Source organism: Eumetopias jubatus, unplaced genomic scaffold (genome assembly GCF_037043125.1).
Source record: "Eumetopias jubatus isolate StellerSeaLion01/CBP00866 unplaced genomic scaffold, mEumJub1_p1.0 scaffold_4, whole genome shotgun sequence".
Lineage (NCBI taxonomy): Eukaryota > Metazoa > Chordata > Mammalia > Carnivora > Otariidae > Eumetopias > Eumetopias jubatus.
The window spans coordinates 66,934,984-66,958,490 of record NW_028274810.1 but is presented as its reverse complement, the minus strand read 5'-3'; the positions used below and the strand labels follow the sequence as shown (position 1 = coordinate 66,958,490).

General features: G+C 37.0%; 1 protein-coding gene and 1 pseudogene across 3 annotated transcripts in view; both read right to left on the bottom strand.

Moving 5' to 3' along the window:
* Positions 1 to 23,507, bottom strand: part of FAF1 (Fas associated factor 1) — a 489,058-nt gene that overhangs the window by 141,842 nt on the left and 323,709 nt on the right. For all 3 annotated transcript variants that reach the window (XM_028106760.2, XM_028106761.2, XM_028106762.2), the window contains exon 9: positions 4,928 to 5,023. In XM_028106760.2, the coding sequence (XP_027962561.1) occupies positions 4,928 to 5,023 (96 nt within the window). The remainder of the gene's footprint in view (positions 1 to 4,927; positions 5,024 to 23,507) is intronic.
* On the bottom strand, positions 6,881 to 7,666 carry LOC114212063 (uncharacterized; annotated as a pseudogene).

The window sequence follows — 23,507 nt, the reverse complement described above, 5'->3', positions numbered from 1 at the left end:
CCTAACACTCACCCTTCCCTTTAAGAGGCATCAGGTTAAGAAGGGTTGGAGGACACAGAGAAGAAAAAGCATTGTTCTACATATCTTTTTTTCTCACTCCTTTTACCTTACTCCCCCACATCTAAACTCTTTCTCCTAATCCAGTTTGCAATCAAATAATAGCCCCTTTTCCATAACAACAGAACTTTATATCATACTAGGATAGTGATTTTAATTTTGTGCCTATGTAACTAACCCATTATCCATTTTGTCTTCATAAAGTGTAGAGTTCCCAAATCTCTTAAGATCCAGAAAACAAAATCCTACAACAACATCTTTAAAGGGAGTTATCTAAAAAGCCAATTTTGTTGAAAAAAGTATATTTCAAATATGAATTATTGAAGTATCTGCAAGAATGAGCTGCTTAATTATGTATAAGGAACTCCCAATCTCTTCACATTTTCTTATCAGCCATCTAACAGGTTAGGAAAAGCTTTTTCTAAAAAATGAGATAAACAATCTTTTTTTCATTAATGTTTGCTGATGAGAATACATAATCTCTTGGTTCAGCCATGGCAGTCCTAAAATTACTCTTTGAATCCAGAGAAGTTATTTACTCAGAATTTGAAAAACAGCTTAAAAAATTCGTGATTCTATTTTGGCTGTTTATCGGCATTCGTTTATTCCCATTATCATTTAACAAACATTTACAAAACCCTAGTAAATGCCACACTGCCTGGACCTGTGTGAAAGATACAGTCTATACTCCCTTAAGGAACACTATATAATATATACAGTTAATTGTAATATTAGTGATAAGTGTTACGACAGGAAAGTTCAGAGGAGAACATTTAATGCATGAGGAATGGGAAAAATCAGAGCAAACTTCCTAGAGGAGAAAGAACCAAAATGTTTGAGACAAAATTTAGACTCATATATACTTGGCACTAAGGCAAGCTTATAACTGAAGTAGATGTTCCTTTCATCAACTACTTATATCAAAGCAACAGGTTAAAAGCTAGGGATACAGAGATAGAAAAAACAGGTTCAGGCCTTCAAGAAATTCTAAAGGAAGACATAAAAATATACTTATTTGAATAGTCAAAAGGGAAGGGTCATAAAAATCCAAGGTATCCCTTCATTTGGGACAGTTTCAAAGAATAGCAGGTCCCTCAGTGATTAGAATGAACAGTTTTTGGCTTGGATTGATAGTGATCATTAATATGGGTGAGAAAATAGGTTTCTGGGGAGATGTGGGAAGTTCAATTTTGTACAGAGTGAATCTGCAGTGGGCATTCAGATGGAAATGTTCAGAAGTAACATGATTACTATTTAGCTTGTCTGCCTGTGGTGCAATACCACATACTAATGGTAGGACCATTAGTATGTCCGCTTTGAGCAGACAAGCTAAATACTTGTCTCACCAAGTTTTAAAAATTGAAATACAAATTTTTGGCAATTATCTGTGTTCAATTTCACTTTATTAGGTACAAGATCCTTTATGCAAAGACTTTGCTTTTTTCACAGCCATATTCCTGACATTTAGATCAGTACCAGGCATAGAGGGGCATGTAATCAGAACTTATTGAATGAATACTGAATGAATCTTTTGTCACTTAAACCAAAACCTAGGTATCATTCTTATCGCTTCCTTTTCTCTCCTCCCACAGATCCTATCAGTCACCAGTCCTACTGATCTTCCCTCCAAAAATACTTCCTGAACCCATATCCTCTATTTTTACAGGTTATGTTCTAGTTCAGGATCTCATTATCCTTTAACTGTGCTAGTACAATAGATTCATACCTGATTTCTCTGCCTCCACTCTTGCTTCCCTTGTATCTAGCCTCTGCACAGCAGCAAAGTACTCTTCTCTAAAATGTGTATTTGGGGAAAGAAAATCATTTGTCACTGAAAAGCCGCCTATGGCTGCCCAAAGTTCAAGTTCCCAACTTGACCTGTAAGACCTAGGATCTATTCACCTTCACCTCATCTTTTATCTTTGTTTCCCACTTTATTTTGCACGAACACCAAACTGCTCTCATCTCTGTGCATATACTGTATCAGATCATGCTGTTTCCTTTGAATGAAATACTATTTCCGTATTTCTTCATTTGGCTGACTGTGCCTCATTCTTTATAATTTGATTTGGATATAAATTCCTCTAGTCTTTCTTCATACTCGTTCCTCTTCCCCCTCCTCCTTCTTCTTTTTAAAAAAATACTCACCAACATTTATTTTGTGGCTGGTATGTGCCAGGTACTACACTAGGTGTTTGGGCTACAGAGGTGCATAAGGCAGACATGGCTTTTGCTTGCAAACATTCTTGAGTGTTATGCCTTCAACCCCCACATTTGTGCCCTAGTATCTTGTGCTTGCTCAATTTTATCATTACATAATATGAAATTACCAGTTTATATTCATCTGACTAGCACACAGTGAGCATTCAACAGATGTTTCCTTAACTGAAGTTATTAACTAATTAGCATCTACTACATTTGAAGTTTTTTGTTGTTGTTGTTTCGTTTGTTTTTTTATTCTTGTGGCACTCCCCTCTCTCTTCCATTATCAACTGAGGACTGGACAATTCTCAAGAAGCCTGGGTCCATGGGTCCCTACCCTGTTCCACCCAGGCAGCTGGAGAAAGGAGAGGAAGGTATTAGCTAGGTACTCAGATATGGAAAGATCATTAAAAGGGGGCTCAGGAGCAAGGGAAGGCTGGGAAGGAAAGAAAAAATGGTGAATTATCATAAAAAAATATAGTTGCAGGACCAGAAGGAGGATGTAAGAAATAAAATTCTCCTAGCTAGAGGACACATAACTATAATCCATAAAATTCAAAGCTTAAATTTAACTACTGGTCTCAAATATCTTTGTCCTAACTCAAGGCTTCAGAGAATCAATAGAAAAATGGTAGTTGTCCTGAAACCTGAAATCATGTAGGAGAAGGGTTAAAAGCAGAAAAAAAAAGAAGCAGAACCACTGGGTGGAAGCTACAAGGACACAGGTTCCAGTTTAATGTAAGGAAGATATCAACAGACAGAGCTGCTCAACAATGGAACTGGTTGCCTTGTTATTGAAGATAAAACATAGGTATATTTTCAGGGGATATTTTGAGTGAGCTCTTTTAGCATACAGACTGTGGTCCTAATGATGGGCACCTAGAAGACATTAAAATGTTTAAAGGGATGAATGGAGAGAAGAGTGGAAATCAAATTTTAAAAATCCCTTCCAGTTGTATAATTCTATGGCAGCATAAAAGCCCGAGTCACGCTTGCCCATTTCTCACCAGTTCCCTAAAAAGGTGATATTTATAGTTAGCCAGGGAAAGAAAAATGGTTTCATCACAAATAATCACATTTTAAGATGTTCCCAAGACTGCAGCTCTTTTGGTTTAGCAAAGCCTCCTAATACCATTCTACCTTCTTCTCTAACCTAAAGAGTACGTCAGCCTTTCACAAACACTATTTCTTACTGTATGGCACTGACTTCTTTTTGCTGAAGGGACCACCCAAATTAACACATATAATGGTGAGAGTGAGAGAAGGAAATAAAATGAAGTGAAACAGGTATCTGTCACCTTTTAGAGCACAGAATTAAAAATTTTGGGTGGAGCTAGTTGGCTGCCTTTTAATGTAGATTTATCCATTACAGGGTTGAAGCACAACCTACTTCAGCATTAGAAACACACTCACAGATTAGAAAGAAGTATTCCAATAAATTATTTCTGGGAATTTCTGCCAAGCAGTGAAACTCAGTATCATGTTTTCTTTCATGAGGATTAGTGAGATAAAATGCTGAATAAAATGGTGTGGGTTCTTTAAAGGAAATTAACATTTTTAGAGGCCTAAGAAAACAATACAGTAATATTTGTAGCAGGGGAAAACCCTTTCTTCTTTGTGGATTTCTAAAAAAATGTTAAAAGCCAGAGTTGCAAATTATCATTTCACAGGATGATCATTTTACAGAATGCAACTTATGCATCCCATTTCCCTTTCACATATTTAAGTGATATAAATACATATTCAGAGGATGGCTGCAGAGGTCCTGTGGCAGCTTCCATAATGAGTGTCCAAAATACAGTCAGTTTAAATAAAAATTCACAACCATATTTTGTATAGAATGTAAATGGAAAAAGGTTTTATTGGACTGAAAAACACTGAGGTAACGTTTTTCTGTGCTATTTAGTTATGACCTCTATCACATACACTTTTTAAGTGATGGTGATGATTTTTCTTTAACACATAGTAGGAGCTCAATAAATGTTTTCTAACAGATAAATTGTAATGTCCAAGCTATCTTTCCCATTACCTTTTAATCAAAGTCATAGTTGGACACAAAGTGCTATATGTAGCCTTGGAAAAGATACTGCCTTTTAACATTGTTCAGACCCACAAAGACACACACAGGTACATCCCATACATAAACATGTTCAATCTTACCTGCCCCTCTTCTGTTTCTATAGCACTCTATGTGCTATCACTGCTTTTATTACATTTTGCCGTTATAATTAGTTTATTAATCTATCACCTTTGACTCTGAGCACCTTGGTATACATTGTTATTCATCTTTGTTACTTAGTATCAAGCACAAAACCTCGTTCATAGAAGGTGCTCCAGCTCAGTGAGTTAAAGGACCTTCAGGATCAGTCTTAGTAAATAGTTGGCAATGAAGAAAATCTGTTGTCAACCTGTCAATTCTAAGTAAAACTCATTTCAACCAATCCACCTGAATTCTGTCTGTTGAAACATGAAACTTATAGACCAAGAAGGAGCACATTAACAATAAACTCGCATGAAAAGTTTCTGCCTTCAAGAATTTACTGAGATTTTATTCATGCTACATTAACTTATCTATTCATTGCTGTGGCAGATAAAAAAGAATAGGAAGTGGGCAGGCAGGTGGAAGACAGGCCTCCTATTCACCGAAAAGCTTGGCAAACAGGCTTACCTCTTCGGACTGCTCCCGGGTTTGCGCAGGTGAAGCTCTTCTGCCCACTGTAAGTCGATGGCAGGGATAAGACAGCCCTGATTCAGCAAGACACATCTGCAAAAAGAAGAATGCACCATTCGTGAACAAAATGAGGCCATGTCTCACAAAAGCCCCTTTTGATATTTTCTAGATTATTATAAAGATTTTATTTATGTGAGAGAGAGAGCGAGCACGCGCACACTCGCACATAAGCAGGGGGAGGGGCAGGAGAAGCAGACACCCCACTGAGCAGGGAGCCAGTCTAATGCAGGGCTCTATCCCAGGACGCTGGGATCATGACCTGAGCCAAACGCAGACACTTAATGGACTGAGCCACCCAGGTGCCCCAATATTTTCTAGATTTCTGAAGTTAGATTAGAAAGCTCACTCTATGCTAATCTGGATGCCTTTTATTTCTTTTTGTGGTCTGATTGCTGAGGCTAGGACTTCAAGCACTATGTTGAACAACAGTGGTAAGAGTGGGCATCCTTCTTGTGTTCCTGATCTTAAGGGAAAAGTGCTCAGCTTCTCCCCAATGATAATGAAATTCGCTGTGGGCTTCTCAAAGATAGTTTTAATGATATTGAGGAACGTTCCCTCTATTCCTATACTCTGAAGAGTTTTAATCAGGAATGGATGTTGTATTTTGTCAAATGCTTTTTCTGCATCAATTGAGAGGATCATATGGTTCTTGTCTTTTATTGATGTGCTCTATCACATTGATTGATTTGCAAATGTTGAACCACACTTGCATCCCAAGTATAAAACCCACTTGGTCGTGGTGAATAATCCTTTTAATGTACTGTTGGATCTCATTAGTTAGGATCTTGTTGAGTATTTTGGCATCCACGTTCATCAGGGATGTTGGTCTGTAATTCTCTTTTTGGGATCAGGGTAATGCTGGCCTCACAGAAGGAGTTTGGAAGCTTTCCTTCTGTTTATATTTTTTGGAACGGCTTCAGTAGAATAGGTATTATTTCTTCTTTAAATGTTTGGTAGAATTCCCCTGGGAAGCCATCTGGCCCTGGACTTTTGTTTTTTGAGAGGTTTTTGATTATTGCTTCAATTTTGTTACTGGTTATTGGTCTATTCAGATTGTCTATTTCTTCCCGTTTCAGTCTTGGTGGTTTGTAAGTTTCCAGGAAGGCATCCATTTCTTCCAGGTTGCTTAATTTGTTGGCATATAGTTGCTGGTAATGATTTCTAATAATTGTTTCTATTTCCTCGGTGTTAGTCATGATCTCTCCCCTTTCATTCATGATTTTATTAATTTGGGTCCTTTCTCTTTTCTTTTGGATAAGTTTGGCCAGTGGTTTATAGATCTTATTAATTCTTTCAAAGAACCGGTTTCTAGTTTCATTGATCCATTCTACTGTTTTTCTGGTTTCTATTTCATTGATCTCTGCTCTAATCTTTATTATAGTAGCCCAGGTATTACATTCCCAGGAAGGCTATGAAAGTTTGAAATTTTTTCATATATGGCACATTATGATAGTCAAGGCTATTTTTTTGTTTGTTTAAACAACAGAAATTTATTTTCTCACAGTCCTGGAGGTTGAAAGTCTCAGATCAAGATGTCAGCAGGGTTGGTTTCTTTTTTTTTCTCTAATCTATTTTTTAATTAAGTTCTTTTTTAAAAAAACATTTTATTTATTTGAGAGAAAGCGAGAGCGAGAGAAAACGAGCAGGAGTGGGGGGGGGGGCAAAGGAGAGGAAGAGGCAGACTCCTGAGATCATGACCTGAGCTGAAGGCAGACACTTAACCAACTGAGCCACAGAGGCACCCCTCTTTTATTAAGTTTTAATTTATATTTTTTTCTAGCTAGAAACATTTTATTTAAATGTACCAAATAAAAACCCACATTTTCAGACCACCAGGATGTTAATACATTTAACAAAAATTTATATTATCTTACTGCTGTGAATTTACAGTTATAATCCAGATCCATTTTGACTGGATGATTGAAATAACCTTCCTAAGTTATGCTTTACAGAAATCACAAATCCCTTAAAATAATGTAAACGAAATAACTCTTCCCTAAAAGGTGAACTTGAGAACTTCACTCTTTCAGGTCTTGCACTTCTTTGTGGACTTCCTGATGGGGAATGACTTCTTTTTGGAGATGGGAGATCTGAACTTTGGCTGCTTCTTAGTAGTGAAACAGACCTGGATATTGACCTTGACCTCGACAGGCATCTTGAACCTTTTATAGAACCAGACCTAGATCTTCTGTGTGAAGCGGATCTTGAAAGAGACACAGATCTTGACGGTTGAGGAGATGCTGATCTTGACCTACATGAGCAAGAGTATCGCCTACCTCTGGATCTTAAATGTGATCTACACTGTGACCTGCTTCTCCTCTGCTGGCTGTAATGATGACAATCATAAGCATAATGTCCCTTTTCGCCACATTCATAGCATTTATTATTGGGATCAAAGGAACGTTGGGCAGATGGTCTATCAAAACCAGATCTCCAAAGCATGCCTGTTGATAATTCAATTCTCACTCAGGAACCACAAATCACTCTCCCATCCAGAACTCAAACTGCATCTTCTACATGTCTAGGATCTTCAGATTCCACAAAGGCAAATCCTAGAGGATTTTTCACAATCCACACAGTTCTTAAGGAACCATAATAACTGAAAGCCCTTTCTAATTATCCTCTGCTGACATTGGTTCCCAGATTAACAATACACACCTTGGCTTTCTCCTCCATACCACCTGTAAGGTGATATGATGCCTGGCCTGCTTGCAGTGCCCAGGGAGTAATACAAAAGGTGCAACACAGACTCAGTCATCAATGGTCCCGGCAGTCTTAAGTTTTTATTTTAATTCCAGCATAGTCAACATATACAGTGTTATATTAGTTTTAGGTGTACAACAAAGTGATTCAATAACTCCATACATCACCCAGTGCTTATCACAGTAGGTGCACTCCTTAATCCCCATCACCTATTTCATCCATCCCCCCATCCACTTCCGATAACCATCAGTTTGTTCTCTATCATTTAGAGTCTGTTTCTTGGTTTGTCTGTTTTTATTTCCTATGCTCATTTGTTTCTTAAATTCCACATGAGTGAAATCATATGGTATGTCTTTCTCTGCCTGACTTATTTCACTTACCATTATACTTTGTAGCTCCATCCATGTTAGTGCAAATGGCAAGATTTCATTCTTTTTTATGGCTGAATAATAGTTCATTGTATATATATGCCACCTCTTTATCCATTCATCAATCTATGGACACTTGGGCTGCTTCCATAATTTGGCTATTGTAAATAATGCTGCTACAAACATTGGGGTGCATGTATCCCTTTGAATTAGTATTTTTGTATTCTTTGGCTAAATACCCAGTAGGACAATTGCTGGATCGTATGGTAGTTCTATTTTTAACTTTTTGAGGAAACTTCATATTGTTTCCCAGACTGCCTGCACCAGTTTGCATTCCCACCAACAGTGTAAGAGGGTTCCTCTTTCTCCACATCCTCACCAACACTTATTGTTTCTCTGTTTTAGATTTTAGCTATTCTGACAGGTGTGAGATGATATCTCATTGTAGTTTTCATTTCATTTCCCTGATGATGAGTGATGTTAAGCATCTTTTCATGTGTCTGTCGGTGCTTTGCATGTCTTCTTTGGAGAAATGTCTGTTCATGTCTTCTGCTCATTTTTTAATTGGATTATTTGTTTAGGGGGTGTTGAGTTGTTTTAAGTTCTTTATACATTTTGGATGCTAACCTTTTATTGGATACGTCATTTGCAAATATCTTCTCCCCTTCAGGAAGTTGCCTTTTAATTTGGTTGATTGTTTCCTTTACTGTGCAGAAGCTTTTTATTTTGATGTAGTCCCAAAGCTTATTTTTAGTCAAGGCTATTTTTCATAAGATAAAAGACTAGTGCTCCAGGAAACTGTAACAGACCTAAAATAAAGCTAATCATATATATATATCTATATATATGTCGATATATATGTATATATCGACATATATATAGATATATATATCTATCTCCCCACACCCCCACCTACCACCAGCGTGTCTGTTACTTTTCCAATTAGAATAATACTTCAGTTTACTAATTCTCAGGGAAACAGTCTATAAATATTTTTTGGAGGGTACCCTGGAATAGTGTTTGCTGAAGGCATTAAAAAGAAAAGTTTCTACATATGGTAACAGTATCATTTATGTTTTAATCATATTAATCCTCAATATCAGATTGTTATAGCTTAGGAATCTACAATATATGTAAAGCACGTAGCACAGTAACTGGCACACAAACATTCAGTTAACTCAGTTAATTTTTATTACCATTATGATATATTACCTAAAGAATCTGCCTAGTTTAGCCAACACAAAGCCAAATATATTTACTCCTACTGAAGTTTTTAGTAGGTCAGATTTTAAATAACTAGTTTGAGGTTTAAATTAAATTTGGGAAAATGTGAGCAAATATGAGTACATATCACTTTTGTCTATTTAGAGGAATTAAAACAATATTAAATAGCCAAAAGAGGGTGTTTTTCTTTGGTGTTCATGAAATGACACATTTGTGTATTTAATGTAATGATGATATCATGTTTCTTTTATTGTTATTAGAAATAAAATAGAGTCTCCATTAGCACACTGAAAACACTTTTGGTAACTTTGGGGGAGGTGTGAATTAAACTGATATGTGAGGAAACCCAAATATCTGTAAATTCATAGAGACCAACCACGGACACAATAGTGGGTTGGTTATAACTACAATTCAAACATGTGTTATAATCAAGCTAATTATGTGAAGACAAATACTGAACGAAAAAGGCAAATGTCACATGAATACACAGGTATTTTCAATCATGTGAGGTGTGTGCTGTCATATAGATTATACTGATAAAAATCATTTGTATTTGATTATTTTTTCTTTATTCTGGTTAGAGGTTTTTAAATTTTTTTTTAAATTGGGGTATAACCTTTGCCACTTTAATAATTTTATTTTATTTATGTTTTAAAGTAATCTCTATGTCCAATGTGGGGCTCGAACTCACCACCCTGCAATCAAGAGTCTCATGCGCTACTGACTGAGCCAGCCAGGTGCCCCATGGTTAGAGGTTAGTTAGTTTTGGCACTTAGATGTTTTGGCACTGTCTCTTAAAAATGCTAGAAAACCTGATTAATAATTTTTAAAAGTAAAACTGTATCAATTCTGTCATTCTATTCAGTCATATTCATCAACATTTGTCACAATTGGCTCAATTTATTTTATTTCAGTACAAACAAAAGCAAAGCTAATTTGGATAAGAAGCACAGGCTAAAATTCAAGTCACATTACTTTTACAATATTTTTCATTACAAAAAAAAGTCCTCCTCCCCCACCCTAAAATCCTCTGGTAATGAAATAATGATGGTAAATGTCACTGACAATCAGAAGCACTGTAGTATAATGGAAAGAGACTTGGACTAGAAGCCAGAAAAATCTCAATTCAAGTTATTTCCCAGCCTCCTGCCCTTTGGGAAGTCATTTCTCTATTCTACGCCAGAGTTTTCCATTTATTTGAATAATCCCTGCCTTAACTACCTCAATTGACTTTTGAAAGGGTTAAATGTATTAAGAAGTAAAAGCTGGCTTTGAAACTACTGAATAAGCAGAAGACCTGTTATCATTCCAATGATCATTATTTTTAGGACCTGGAGAAAAGAGATGATGATTAGATTCTACCATGACTACCTTTGCATAACAACCTAATCATGGGTAAATTAAAAGACATACTTTAGGAGAAGCTGGAGGAAAGTGCTCATTAAAAGTACACAGTACTACAGATGCGCTGGCTCCTCAATGGGCTTCTCTCCAGTTTTCAACATTAACCTTCCCCATAGCTACTAATAATTCCTGAAGAGGAGAGTGGCCAGCACTTTCTCCTTAGCCTACAGCTGACCAAGTGGGCCTCTGCATTACTCTATTTCAGATCCTACTAATCACAATACACTGAGGAGTTAAAGGGTCAGGAATTTCTGAGTTACTATACACCCAGTGTGGATTAAATAGAAGTCTGCTCTAAAGGAACATATATACCAGTTGGAAAGACAAAAGATGCACATAGGAACAGGCACAGAAAAAGAAATACAAGGGAGGAAAGATGGGGCAGTCTCTGTAGGGCTAGCAACCCCCTGGAAGGGACAATAGTTGCTCAGACAGTGATTTCAAGAATTTAGGGCTAAAGTAAATGTTTGATGGGACTCATAACCTAAATTCACATAAAAGATGTGAAGTCAGAAGGCTGAGGTTCTAGGCTGGCTGAATCACTGAATTGTCCAGTGACTATGGACAAAATCACTTAGAATTTCTGTATTTCAGTTTTCTTATCTGGAGAGAGAATGGTGTAATAGAACCTGTCCTTAATTTACAAAATAGGGTAATCAATCTGTTCTCTCTCACAGAGTTGGTATGAAGATCCAATAAGATTGAGATAATATATGTGAAACCAAATGGTTATACACTTGTAAAGGATCGATACTATTATCATCGGGGTATTTATTTTGCAAGGAATTGGAAAAAAAAGATTAGGGCTGCAGGTTTGTTTGACTTTATAGTTGAAGGGGGTTATTTAAAAAATTTTTAATTTGCATACATTATATTAGTTAATTAACCCATACATAATGGTGCTCTCTCAGTCACAAGATTGCTTTAACCTAATCTAACGAAGAACTGTGACTCATTTGCAAAATTTCAAGGCTTTATTCAGTTTTTTCCTGGCCATGTTAGACTGTAATTCTCTGACTTTCCATCATCGCATATACAGAGATTCAAAATAGACTCACAAATTCAAAATGATGTCATGGCAAAATTCCATTATTTAATTCTGTACCTTTAAATAAATAAAGCATATCTGAGAGTATAATCTTCTGAATGCTTAGGGATGGAGAAAGGTTGGGGTAAAAGAATTTTACTCTCACTGGCTATTATACGTATTAAATGGGTCATGGGTTTAATTAAATTAAACTATTATATATGTAAATGGGTTATGTTGTTGAAAGGCAACATAGAAAGTCTTTGTAATATATATTTACGAAGACTTTCTTTTCTTAAAGAGTAATTTTAGGTTTACAATAAAATTAAGAAGAAAGTACAGAGATTTCTCCTACACTCCCTGTCCTCAAACAGGCATAGTCTCTCCCATTATTAAGATCAGTCACCAGAATGGTGTTTTTTCACCAAGGATAAACCTATGTTGATACATTGTAATTACTCAAAGTCCATAGTTAGGGTTCACTCTTGGTGTTGTACATTTTATATGTTTGGAAAAAGGTATAATGGCATTTATCCATTGTATAATATCATACAGAGTACTTTCGCCACTCTAAAAATCCTCCATGCTCTGACTATTCATCTCCACCTCCCCTCACTGCCCTTGGCAACCACTGATCTTTTTCCTGTCTCCATAGTTTTTTCTTTTCCAGAAGGTCATTCCAAATTGGTCTCTTTCAATTAGTAATATGCATTTAAAGTTCATCCATGTCTTTTCATGGCTTAAAATCTCATTTCCTCTTAGTATTGAATGATATTCCATTGTTTGGATGTACCAAGTTTGTTTATCCATTCGCCTACTGAAGGATGTCTTGGTTGCTTCCAGGTTACGGCAATTATGAATAAAGGAGCTATAAACATCTGTGTGCAGGTTTCTGTATGGAACTAAATTTACAACTCCTTTGGGTAAATAGCAAGAAGCACATTCTAGGTCATATGGTAAGAGTATATGTTTAGTTTTCTAAGAAACTACCAAATTGTATTCCAAAATGGCTGTAACATTTTGCATCCCTACCAATAGCGAATGAGAGTTCCTATTGCTCCACATCCTTACCAGCATTTGGTGGTGTCAGTGGTCTGGAACTTCGTCATTTAATAGGTGTTTTTTGTTTGTTTGTTTTGTTTTAAGTTGGGGGGGGTAGGGGCAGAGGAAGAGGGAGCGAATTTTTTTTAAAGATTTCATTTATTTGAGAGAGAGAGAGAGCACAAGCAGGAGGAGGGGCAGAGGCAGAGAGAGAGAGGAACAAGCAACTTCCTGCCAAGGACGGAGCCCGATGCAGGGCTCGATCCCAGGACCCTGAGATCATGACGTGAGTGGAAGTCAGATGCTTAACTGACGGAGCCATCCAGGTGCCCTGGGAGAGAGAGAATCTTAAGCAGGCTCCATTTCCAGCATGGAGCCTGATGCGGGGCTCAATCTCACAACCCTGAGATCATGACCTGAGCCAAAAGCAAGAGTCAGATGCTTAACAGACTGAGCCACCCAGGCACCCCTTAATAGGTAGTTTTTAAATTTGCATTTCCCTGCTGACATGATGTGCAGCATCTTTTCATATGCTTATTTGCCATCTGTATATCTTCTTTGGTAAGATGTCTGTTAAGGTTTTTGGCTCGTTTTTAAATTGAGTTGTTCATTTTCTTGTTGAGTTTTAAGAGTTCCTCAAATATTTTAGATAAAAATCCCTTCTCAGATGTATCTTTTATAGATCTTTTCTGCCAATTTGTGGCTTATATTCTGACTCCCCTGAAAGCAAGGACTTCTAAAGTCTGAGTGTCTTGAGTTCAAAATCACTTCTGGTAGTTATTGTTCTATTATTTACTCCAATCAATATTTCATATCTCAAACCTCAGCCTCTTCTACAAAAATGGGTAATATTTCCTTTCCTAAAATGCCTTCCATAAGATGGCTAATATGAGAATAGATTTGTAAAACAGGAGATATCCCATTAGTTAGTAAACACTCTTAAGGCCTATTTGAAGTTTTTTTTTTTTCTTATAGAAAGTATTTAGTATTTTCTTAGGAACATACTAATTATGTCAATGATTCTCAAAATGTGGGGTATAGACACAGGGTTCTTGACATCCTTTTAGGGGTTCCACGAGGTCAAAATCATTTTCATAATAATATTTAGATGGTATTTGACTTTTTCACTGTTTTTACACTGACAGTGAAAAAGCAATGGTGGGCAAACTGTTGGTACCTTAACACAAATCAAGGTAGTGACACCAAACTATGTGAAAGTCTCCACTGCCAAACTCACTGTAAAAATGCCAGTTTAACTTAAGAATGTTCCTGCTGAATCAGTAAAAAATATTACTTCTAATTAAACTTGACTCTCGAGTACACCTTTTTTAATATTCTCTATGTGACAAATGGGAAGTATGTATAAAACTCTTGCTGCATGAAGAAGTATGATGGTTGTGTTGAGGAAAAAGCACCTGTGTAATTGTTTGACTTGTGTGCTGAACAAACCACTTTTTTCATAGAACACTATGATTACTGAAATGACTGGCAGGCAAACTATGGTTATTTGGATTTAAGTAGTATTTGACAGGATTTTCTTCCAAAATGAATTAAGCAAGCCTGTTACTTTAAGGAACAGGTCTGGGAGTATTAACTGCCCATGACGAAATTTGAGCTTTCAAGTAAAAATTAAAATTTTGGAAAACTTATCAGCCACCAAAAATATAACAGCTTCCTAATGCTTAAAGACTTTACTCCCCCCCCCCCTTTTTTTTTAAGATTTTGGTTGTGTGGTTTTTTTTTTTTAAAGATTTTATTTATTCATTTAACAGAGAGACAGTGAGAGAGGGAACACAAGCAGGGGGAGTGGGAGAGGAAGAAGCAGGCTTTCCACTGAAGCAGGGAGCCTGACACGGGGCTCAATCCCAGGACCCCGAGATCATGACCTGAGCCAAAGGCAGAAGCTTAATGACTGAGCCACCCAGATGCCCTTAAAGATTTTGTTTTTAAGTAATCTCTACACCCAACATGGGGCTTGAACCCACAATCCTGAGATCAAGAATCACATGCTCCACCAACTGAACCAGCTAGGCACCCCCTTAAAGACTTTTCTGATGAGGTCCGTGGTGATATTAACAGGTTTATATATATATATGGAATAGGTTACTGTTAGAAAATCTGTATAACTCAGAGGATCAATACTCTCCAAATGAACAATGAATACATGATGTTATAAAATTATGCACTGGTAAAGGATCTATTTAAAGTGCAAGACAAATCAATGGATCTTACTGTGATAGTACAAAAAGTATATTGATATGGCTGCAGATTCCCTATCAAAACTAACATTTAGAAAACTATCACTTTGAGTTCTGGTTTAGTATCAAAGAAGAATATCCACAATGATCTGAAAAGACTATTAAAATACTCCTCCCTGTTATCAAACTCAACACCCAAAGAACAAATAATCCAATCAAGAAATGGGCAGAAGACATGAACAGACAATTTTCCAAGGAAGACATCCAAATGTCCAATAGACACATGAAAAAGTGCTCAACATCACTTGTCATCAGGGAAATCCAAATCAAAACCTCAATGAGATACCACCTCACACTAGTCAGAATGGCTAAAATTAAGAAATGACAGATGTTGGCAAAGATGCGGAGAAAGGGGAACCCTCCTACACTGTTGGTGGGAATGCAATCTGGTGCAACCACTCTGGAAAACAGTATGGAGGTTCCTCAAAAAGTTGAAAATAGAGCTACCGTATGACCCAGCAACTGCACTACTGGATATTTACCCCAAAGATACAAATGTAGTGATCTGAAGGGGTACGAGCACCCCAATGTTTATAGCAGCAATGTCCACAATAGCCAAACTATGGAAAGAGCCAAGATGTCCATCAACAGATGAATGGATAAAGAAGATGTGATACACACACACACGCACACACACACACACACACACACACACACACACACACACACACACAATGGAATATTATGCAGCCATCAAAAGGAATGAAATCTTGCCATTTGCAATGACGTGGATGGAACTAGAGGATAGATATTATGCTAAGAGAAATGAGTCAATCAGACTAAGACAAGTATCATATAATCTCACTGATATGAGGAATTCTTAATCTTAGGAAACAAACTGAAGTTTGCTGGAGTGGTGGGGGTGGTGAGAGGGATGGAGTAGCTGGGTGATGGACATTGGGGAGGGTATGTGCTATGGTGAGTGCTGTGAATTGTGTAAGACTGATGAATAACATACGTGTACCTCTGAAACAAGTAACACATCAGATGTTAAAAAAAAAAAAGAAGACGATAGTAGGAAGGGAAAAATGAAGGGGGGGAAATTGGAGGGGAGACGAACCATAAGAGACTATGGGTTCTGAGAAACAAACTGAGGCTTTTAGAGGGGAAGGGGGTGGGGGGATGGGTTAGCCCGGTGATGGGTATTAAGGAGGGCATGTATTGAATGGAGCACTGGGTGTTATATGCAAACAATGAATCATGGAACACTACATCAAAAACTAACGATGTATGTTGACTAACATAACATAATAAAATAAAATTAAAAAAAATAAAATACTCCTTCCTGAGAGCAACCCACATGAATGACCTCTTAGATCCCTTCTAGCTCTTATGAACTATGATCCTAATGCATTACTAAGAAGATTCAGTTCAGCCACCCGCAGGATCCTTGCCCCGCATGTGATACACTTAGTAACACAACCTAAAAATTATAAATCTATTGCTTCACTATTTATATCTTCTTAAAAAGATTTTGTTTATTTATTTGAAGAGAGAGACAGAGCACGTGCCCATGAATGGGGGAGGGGCAGAGGGAGAAGCAGACTCCCCGCTAAGCAGGGAGCTGAAGGTAGATGCTTAACTGACTGAGCCACCCAGGTGCCCCATACAGCTTTTAAAAATTAGTTTGTAAAATACAATTGCCTTGTGTTTTAAAAAATAATATTAACATAAGAAAAAAAATTAAAACCATATTTCAAGCTCGTCACCATCCTGACCAAGGCAGTGGCATGGTTCCATCTAGGAACCTAGTTCCATCTAGGTTTGGGAGTCTTACTGGGCATCAGCATTGAATACAATCATTGTAGTACAATGAAGATACACACACACATATCACTGAGTATTACTTTATTGAGGTACAACTGACCTACAATAACCTGTACACATTTTGAAATATATAATTTGATATGGTTTGGAATATATATACAAATACCCATGAAATCACTCAGTAGTTTTAAAAAATACTTTAATAATAATTGCTATTATTGAGAGCTTAATACATACTGGTATCATGTGTGTGCTTTATATGCATTACTCCACTTAACTGTCACAATAACCCTGCTTGATAGGTATTATTATAATCCTCATTTTAAAAGATAAGATAAGAATACTGAGCCTTACACAGATTAAGAAGCTTGCCCAAGGTCACACAGCTACTGAGTAGTGAGCCAAAACTCAAACTCAGAAAGCTTTATCTCAGTGGCATTTAGAAATAATTCAATCAAACAACTATTAAGGCCCTACTATATGTTGTCTGAGGGACTGATAAACAATAATTAATTTCTTTGGCTTAATCAAAATAGCTATTCCTGGATACCATCAATTTGTCAAGTACTATATTTTAAGTGCTTAATATATATCTACCATATATGATAATCCTGCAAATTAAAGATAAACATGATTGCACAGATCACAAAACAGCCTTGGAGGGGTAGAATAACTTGTCTAAGATTAATTAACTACTAAGTGGCAAACCAGATTTTATTCCAAAAGCCATGGAGTTTTAACTACATCACACATTTCTAACCAACCCAAAGCTTTTTATAAATAAGAAGCCCTGAAGATAACTGCTGGATCACCCCCTTTAAAATTTTCAGATGCTCTTCAGCTAGACAGATTAAAGCAGTTAGAAGCCAAACTGAATCATGAGGCTGAAGTTTCATTTACTGCCAACCAGAGTGCAAATCAAAAAACCTTATTTATTCAAAATCCAAGTTTTTTTTTTTTTTTAAATCACTTATGTGTTAGAAAAGTCACAGAGCTTTAATTTGTGGCAGGTTGAAGCAAGCTTATTAAGAATGTTAGTTACCAAATGCACATCCACTTGTCTGGACTAGCCCACTGCCACATTCTTGTAGCAGGGTTAAATAGCAGTTTAGTTACCTCATTAAAAAAAAAAAAAAGGCACACTGTTAAAAAGGAAGTGACTAATAATAATCTGGAACCAATGGAACGGGATATTATAAGACATGTGGAGGTCAAGATCAGTTATCTACAAAACTCTTGTGTAAACAGCTTAAAAACTGTGTTCTCTCCCTGGCCTTGCTGTATTAGAGTCCTCAACTGATTTGGCAAGCTGGTAAGGTTTAATGAAATAAATACCAACAGTAGCAAATTCTGAGACTTTCTGCTGTGTACAAAAACAAGAATGCTATCATGCAAGCAACCAGAGTTGAAAAAAACAAGGATGGCTGCTGTAGATGGCTTCATTTTAGACTCATAAGGTATTAGAGTTGGAAGGGTCTTTGAATTCATCGATTGCTGATATCCCAACAAGCAGACCACAAGATCTTTTTTTTTAAGAAGGCACCGAACCCAGCGTGGAACCCAAAGCAGGGCTTGAACTCACATGAGATCAGGAGTTGGGTGCTTAACCAACTGAGCCACCCAAGAGCCCCAGAGACCACAGATCTTTAAGTCTTAGCTGAGTTAAGTGCTGCCACCATACTATCTCCATCAAGCATCCCTTGCTCCATTCAAAGCTAGTAATGGGACTCCCCTGAAAGTTTATCATCAGCCTACTCTGAAGCATCTTCTATCAGTAGCCCCCATCATCTCTAATAGATTCCAAATGAAAGGTAGTTTCTTCTCACAAGAAGATCTAGTCTAATACTACTATTTAAGTGGAAACTGAGACATAGAGAGGTAAAGTTGCTTGCCCCAAGTCACAGCTTAATGATAGCACAAGTATGTTCTCTTGACTCTTAACCTGTTCATCAAAGATGTTATAGGTAGTTGCAAACTACTATATTTTATTTTAATTATCACAAATTTCTTAAAAAATTTTTTTAGGAAATATATATGAAAATAATTTAAAATGCTCCTGACTTGTTTTCTTGTTTGTTTCTTTTAATCTAACAGATACATGAAAAGATGTTCAACATGATTAATCATCAGAGAAATGCAAATCAAAATCACAATGAGATACCATCTCACACCAGTCAGAATGGCTAGTATCAAAAAGACAAAAAATAACAAGTGTTGGCAAGGAAGTGGAGAAAAGGGAACCCTTGTGCATTGTTGATGGGAATGTAAATTGGTACAGCTACTGTGGAAAACTGTATGGAGTTTCCTCAAAACAAAAAACCAAAAACCTAAAAATAGAAATACCTTATGATCCAGTAATTCCACTTCTTGGTATATACCCGAAGAAAATGAAAACACTAATTTGAAAAAATATAGGCACCCCAATGTTTATTGCAGCATTATTTACAATAGCCAAGATATGAAAGCAACCTAAGTGTCCCTCGATAGGTGGATGGATAAAGGAGATGTGGTAAATATATATACAATGGAATATCAGTCATAAAATAGAATGTAATCTTGCCATTTGCAACATGAATGGCCTAGAGGGTATTACACTAAGTGAAATATATCAGACAGAGAAAGACAAATACCATATGATTTCACTTACACATGGAATCTAAAACACAGAACAAAGGAACAAACAACAAAGAAAAACAGATTCATAAATACAGAGAACTAGTGGTTGCCAGAAGGGAGGGGAGTAGGGCGATGGCTGAAAATAGGTAAAGAGGATAAAGAGGTAAAAACTTCAGTTATGAAATAAATAAATCACAGGGATGAAAAGTACAGCATAGGGAATACAGTCAATAATATTGTAATAACTTTGTATGGTGACAGACAGTAATTACACTTACCATGGTGAGCATTTTGTAATGTATATAATTGTACACCTGAAATTAAATGTCAACTATACTTCAATTAAAAATTAAAAAAAAAACAAAAAAGAAAAAAGGAATTTCAAATAAATAATGATTTGAGACTGATCTTTGAGGAAATGATTGTCAAAATAAATAGCATTTCCTAATGCAGTGGTATGCAGAAATGCCTTAGCGAAGCAACGTATTTGTGGCATTCTTGGATAACCATATTTTCAATTATAAGCTATATAAGCTGGGCATCTTCTTGGGTCCTCAGTGAACATTTGCAAAGGACAATTTTCAATAAAAAAAATTGCATAATATTTTTTATTTACTTGGTTCCATTTAACCAATAGTTAGTGTCATAAGTTACATGTGAATATTCCCAAGATGTGAACTGTAGCTTTGACAAGTTGTAAATTCTATATAACATAAACTGTCTTTTGTACAAAGAATAAATTTATTAAAAGTTTTGAAAATATTTTTAAAAATATGTTGGGATTTTTGAAAATAAGGAGAATCACCTGATGATACTTTTACACATTACAACTGCCTACCTTCATACTTCCCTGCACTGGTCCAACATTATCCAGCATTCTATCAAAGAGAGGTTGCTCAACACAAAAGTTTTCTTTTTTAAAGTCTTCTATTGCATCCCAGCTCCTAAAACTAGACTATACCATAAGGAGATGAAAATTCACCCACTGCAGCAGAATTAAGCAAATTTCTAAAAAGATACACTTTTATAAAGCTAAATATATAGACAATAACAACATTCTTGCATTTCATTATTTGATTCCAGTGAGTACACTAGACGAGCTTCTGAAGTACTTCAGAATACTAGAGTACTTCTGAACATTAAGTTATATAAGAATATAGCCCTATCAGACCAGCCTAACGCTGCCTACTGGCATAATTTCTCTCATACCTATTTACCGAGAATGGTTAGGTTTATCTCTACAGAGATACAAGCTCAGGCAGGCAGACTAGTTATTATTTGCAAGACAACTTTAAGCCAAAGAAGCTATTTCATCTGAATCAAGAGTTCTGTTTTAAAGTCTGCTACTTTGCACAGGGGCCAATAATCCATGCTGTGAATTAAAATGGCACTTGTCTCTCAGTTCCAATCTCTAGAGCTGGCTCATTTAATTGCTTATGAGCACCCTCTGGTGGAGGGCAGAAAAGAGAAAAGAACCTCTTAAAAAAATCCACTGCTTCTGAAACCCACCAGACAGGTGAGGGGAAAGAAAGTAATCTGAAACGTGCAGATTTCTCTTTAACTTGCCCTTCTTCCCCATAATTACTTATAATTTAGAACTAGTTGCTGAGTAAGTTATATGAACTATATAGTTACCCAAAGTCTATAACTTAATTATGCAATAAACATTTAAGTTCCCATTATGTGAGGCACTTGGATACAGATAACCTGGCCTTGGATCCTGGCTTTGATATTTAATACATTTCCCAGGGAAGCTGCTTGATCTCATAAGACCCCCCCACTTTCCTCATCTGAGTAACAGGAATAATATCTTTATTGATAGCCTTAAAAAGATGGGAAGTAAATAAGTGCCAAGCATAGTGGACTTAATTTTGCAACTAAAACAACAACAACAAAAAGCACACACTTCATCTTTGGTTTTTTGTCAGAAGAAAGGATTATTGGGGCGCCTGGGTGGCTCAGTCGTTAAGCGTCTGCCTTGGGCTCAGGTCATGATCCCAGGGTTCTGGGATCGAGCCCCGCATGGGGCTCCCTGCTCCTCCCTCTCCCACTCCCCCTGCTTGTGTTCCCTCTCTCCTATCTCTCTCTCTGTGTCAAATAAATAAATTTAAAAAAAAAAGAAAGGATTATCATATAGGTGTTTTCAGATGCAATGCCCAATTATTTCTGTCTTTAAGAATTTAAGCCTAGATGACAGTATTGATATCAGATAAGTGTTTAATAACACCTTATGTCAACTACATTTAACTTAATTGATATGTGTTCTGAAATATACACAGAACAGCCTAATGTACTATTTACTACTTAAAACTTTTCCACATCAAAGGTATCCATAAGATGTGGACTAATACATAATAAAATATTTTCTTCCTAGGTGAACAAGCTAAGCTTACTTAGGGGTTTCTGATCTACTCTCAAGACCTTGTATGACATTCTTCTAAGTATCACCCAGTGAGGAGTATGTTTGTTGAGATATATTTTGGCTCTGAGTGAACCTAAGAGCCCATCTCTGACATTCACTACCTGTTTATGACAGATTTTTTTTTAAGATTTTATTTATTTATTTGAGAGAGAGAGCGAGAGAGATCACAGAGGCAGAGGTAGAACAGACTCGCCTCTGAGCAGGGAGCCCAATGCGGGGGCTTGATCCCAGGACCCTGAGATCATGACCTGAGTCGAAGGCAGCCGCTTAACCAACTGAGCCACCCAGGCACCCCATGACAGATTTTATAAGGATATTTTACAAGGGATGTCCAAAAGTGGAAACTTGTGACAGGTTTCCCATTTAATTCCTATGAGATTAACTTAACCAAGATTGAAGGAGAGGAAAACAGCCTGCGGGGAGTAGTGGGGGGGAGGGCAGGGGAGAGGAAAGAAGTGCTCCTATCTGCTGCAGTGACTGTGGGAGACTAGTTAAGCCTACTAAGGACTTTCAGCTTAAATACATTTAACTAGCCCATACTCTACTCCTCTTTTGTCACCACCATTAAAGCAAATCAAGTATTGTTCTTTTATGTCTTAAGGCTGCATGGTGCCCTTTTAAGACTTTCTCCCATCAATGCTGCCTATGATATGATTCCATGTGTATAAAAATATGGGAGGGCTAATACACTGAAAGAACACTGTACATAGATAAAAGGATGTGGATTAAAATTCTAACTCTGCCTCTTACTGTGTGACCTTGATCAACACTCTTCTCTTAGCTTCATGACCTGTAAAATGAAAAAAAACACGACTAGGTGATTTCTAAGTTCCTTTATCTCACTCTGAACAAATCTTTCAAGGCCACTGCCTACCCATCTTTCCAGCTATTATCCCTCACTACTTTTTTGTACTGTATACACATTTGTTTGTTCAATGAACCAAAAATATGCCTTGCACTTACCTACTCCTAGGCTTTTGCTCATGCCATTATTCTTACCTGGGTTTCCCTCCCCATTCTTTTCTACCTGTCTGTTTCATAGGTATGTTAGGATCATATGAAAAAGTGAAAGCACTTCTTCCAACCTCAGCTCAATCACGTTCCTTAAGGCCCCTATAACCTCCTAATCTCAAAATTTTGTTTTCTAAAATAGCTGGTATCATTTAAAAATAAGTCTTACATGGGTAGATCAGGGTCTGGAATAAAGGGATGAAAAGCTTGGCCCAGGAATTGGACCCGACTGAAGGAAGGGCCAAATATTTAGGAATCAAAGCTCTGTTATCCTACATTTGTGGAAGTCTGTCCAGGCCCTAGCCCTTTATGCCATTTCTGTCACTGGGGAAGAGGTAGCCCCTAAGGCAGCAATACTGTTTCAATGGGTGCAATGGATTGGGGGACCTGCTGTTCTAGGAGACAAAAGAGAGAGAGTGTCCCAATGAATAAGGAAGGAATCTCACTCCCCAAAATGCACTCCCCTGTCTCCTGAATCATTTACATTTGTAACAAGGAAGTTTCTGGGGAAACCTGTGTCACCATAAGACAGTTTCTTTGGTAATCATTGTCACTGTACTTCCTCAGAGAGGTATAAAAGCATAGTGATTATGAACTTGAACTCCAAAGTCACACTGCCAGTATTTGAAATCCTGACTCTGCTGGCTAACAGCTGTATGACTTTAGACTATTCTCT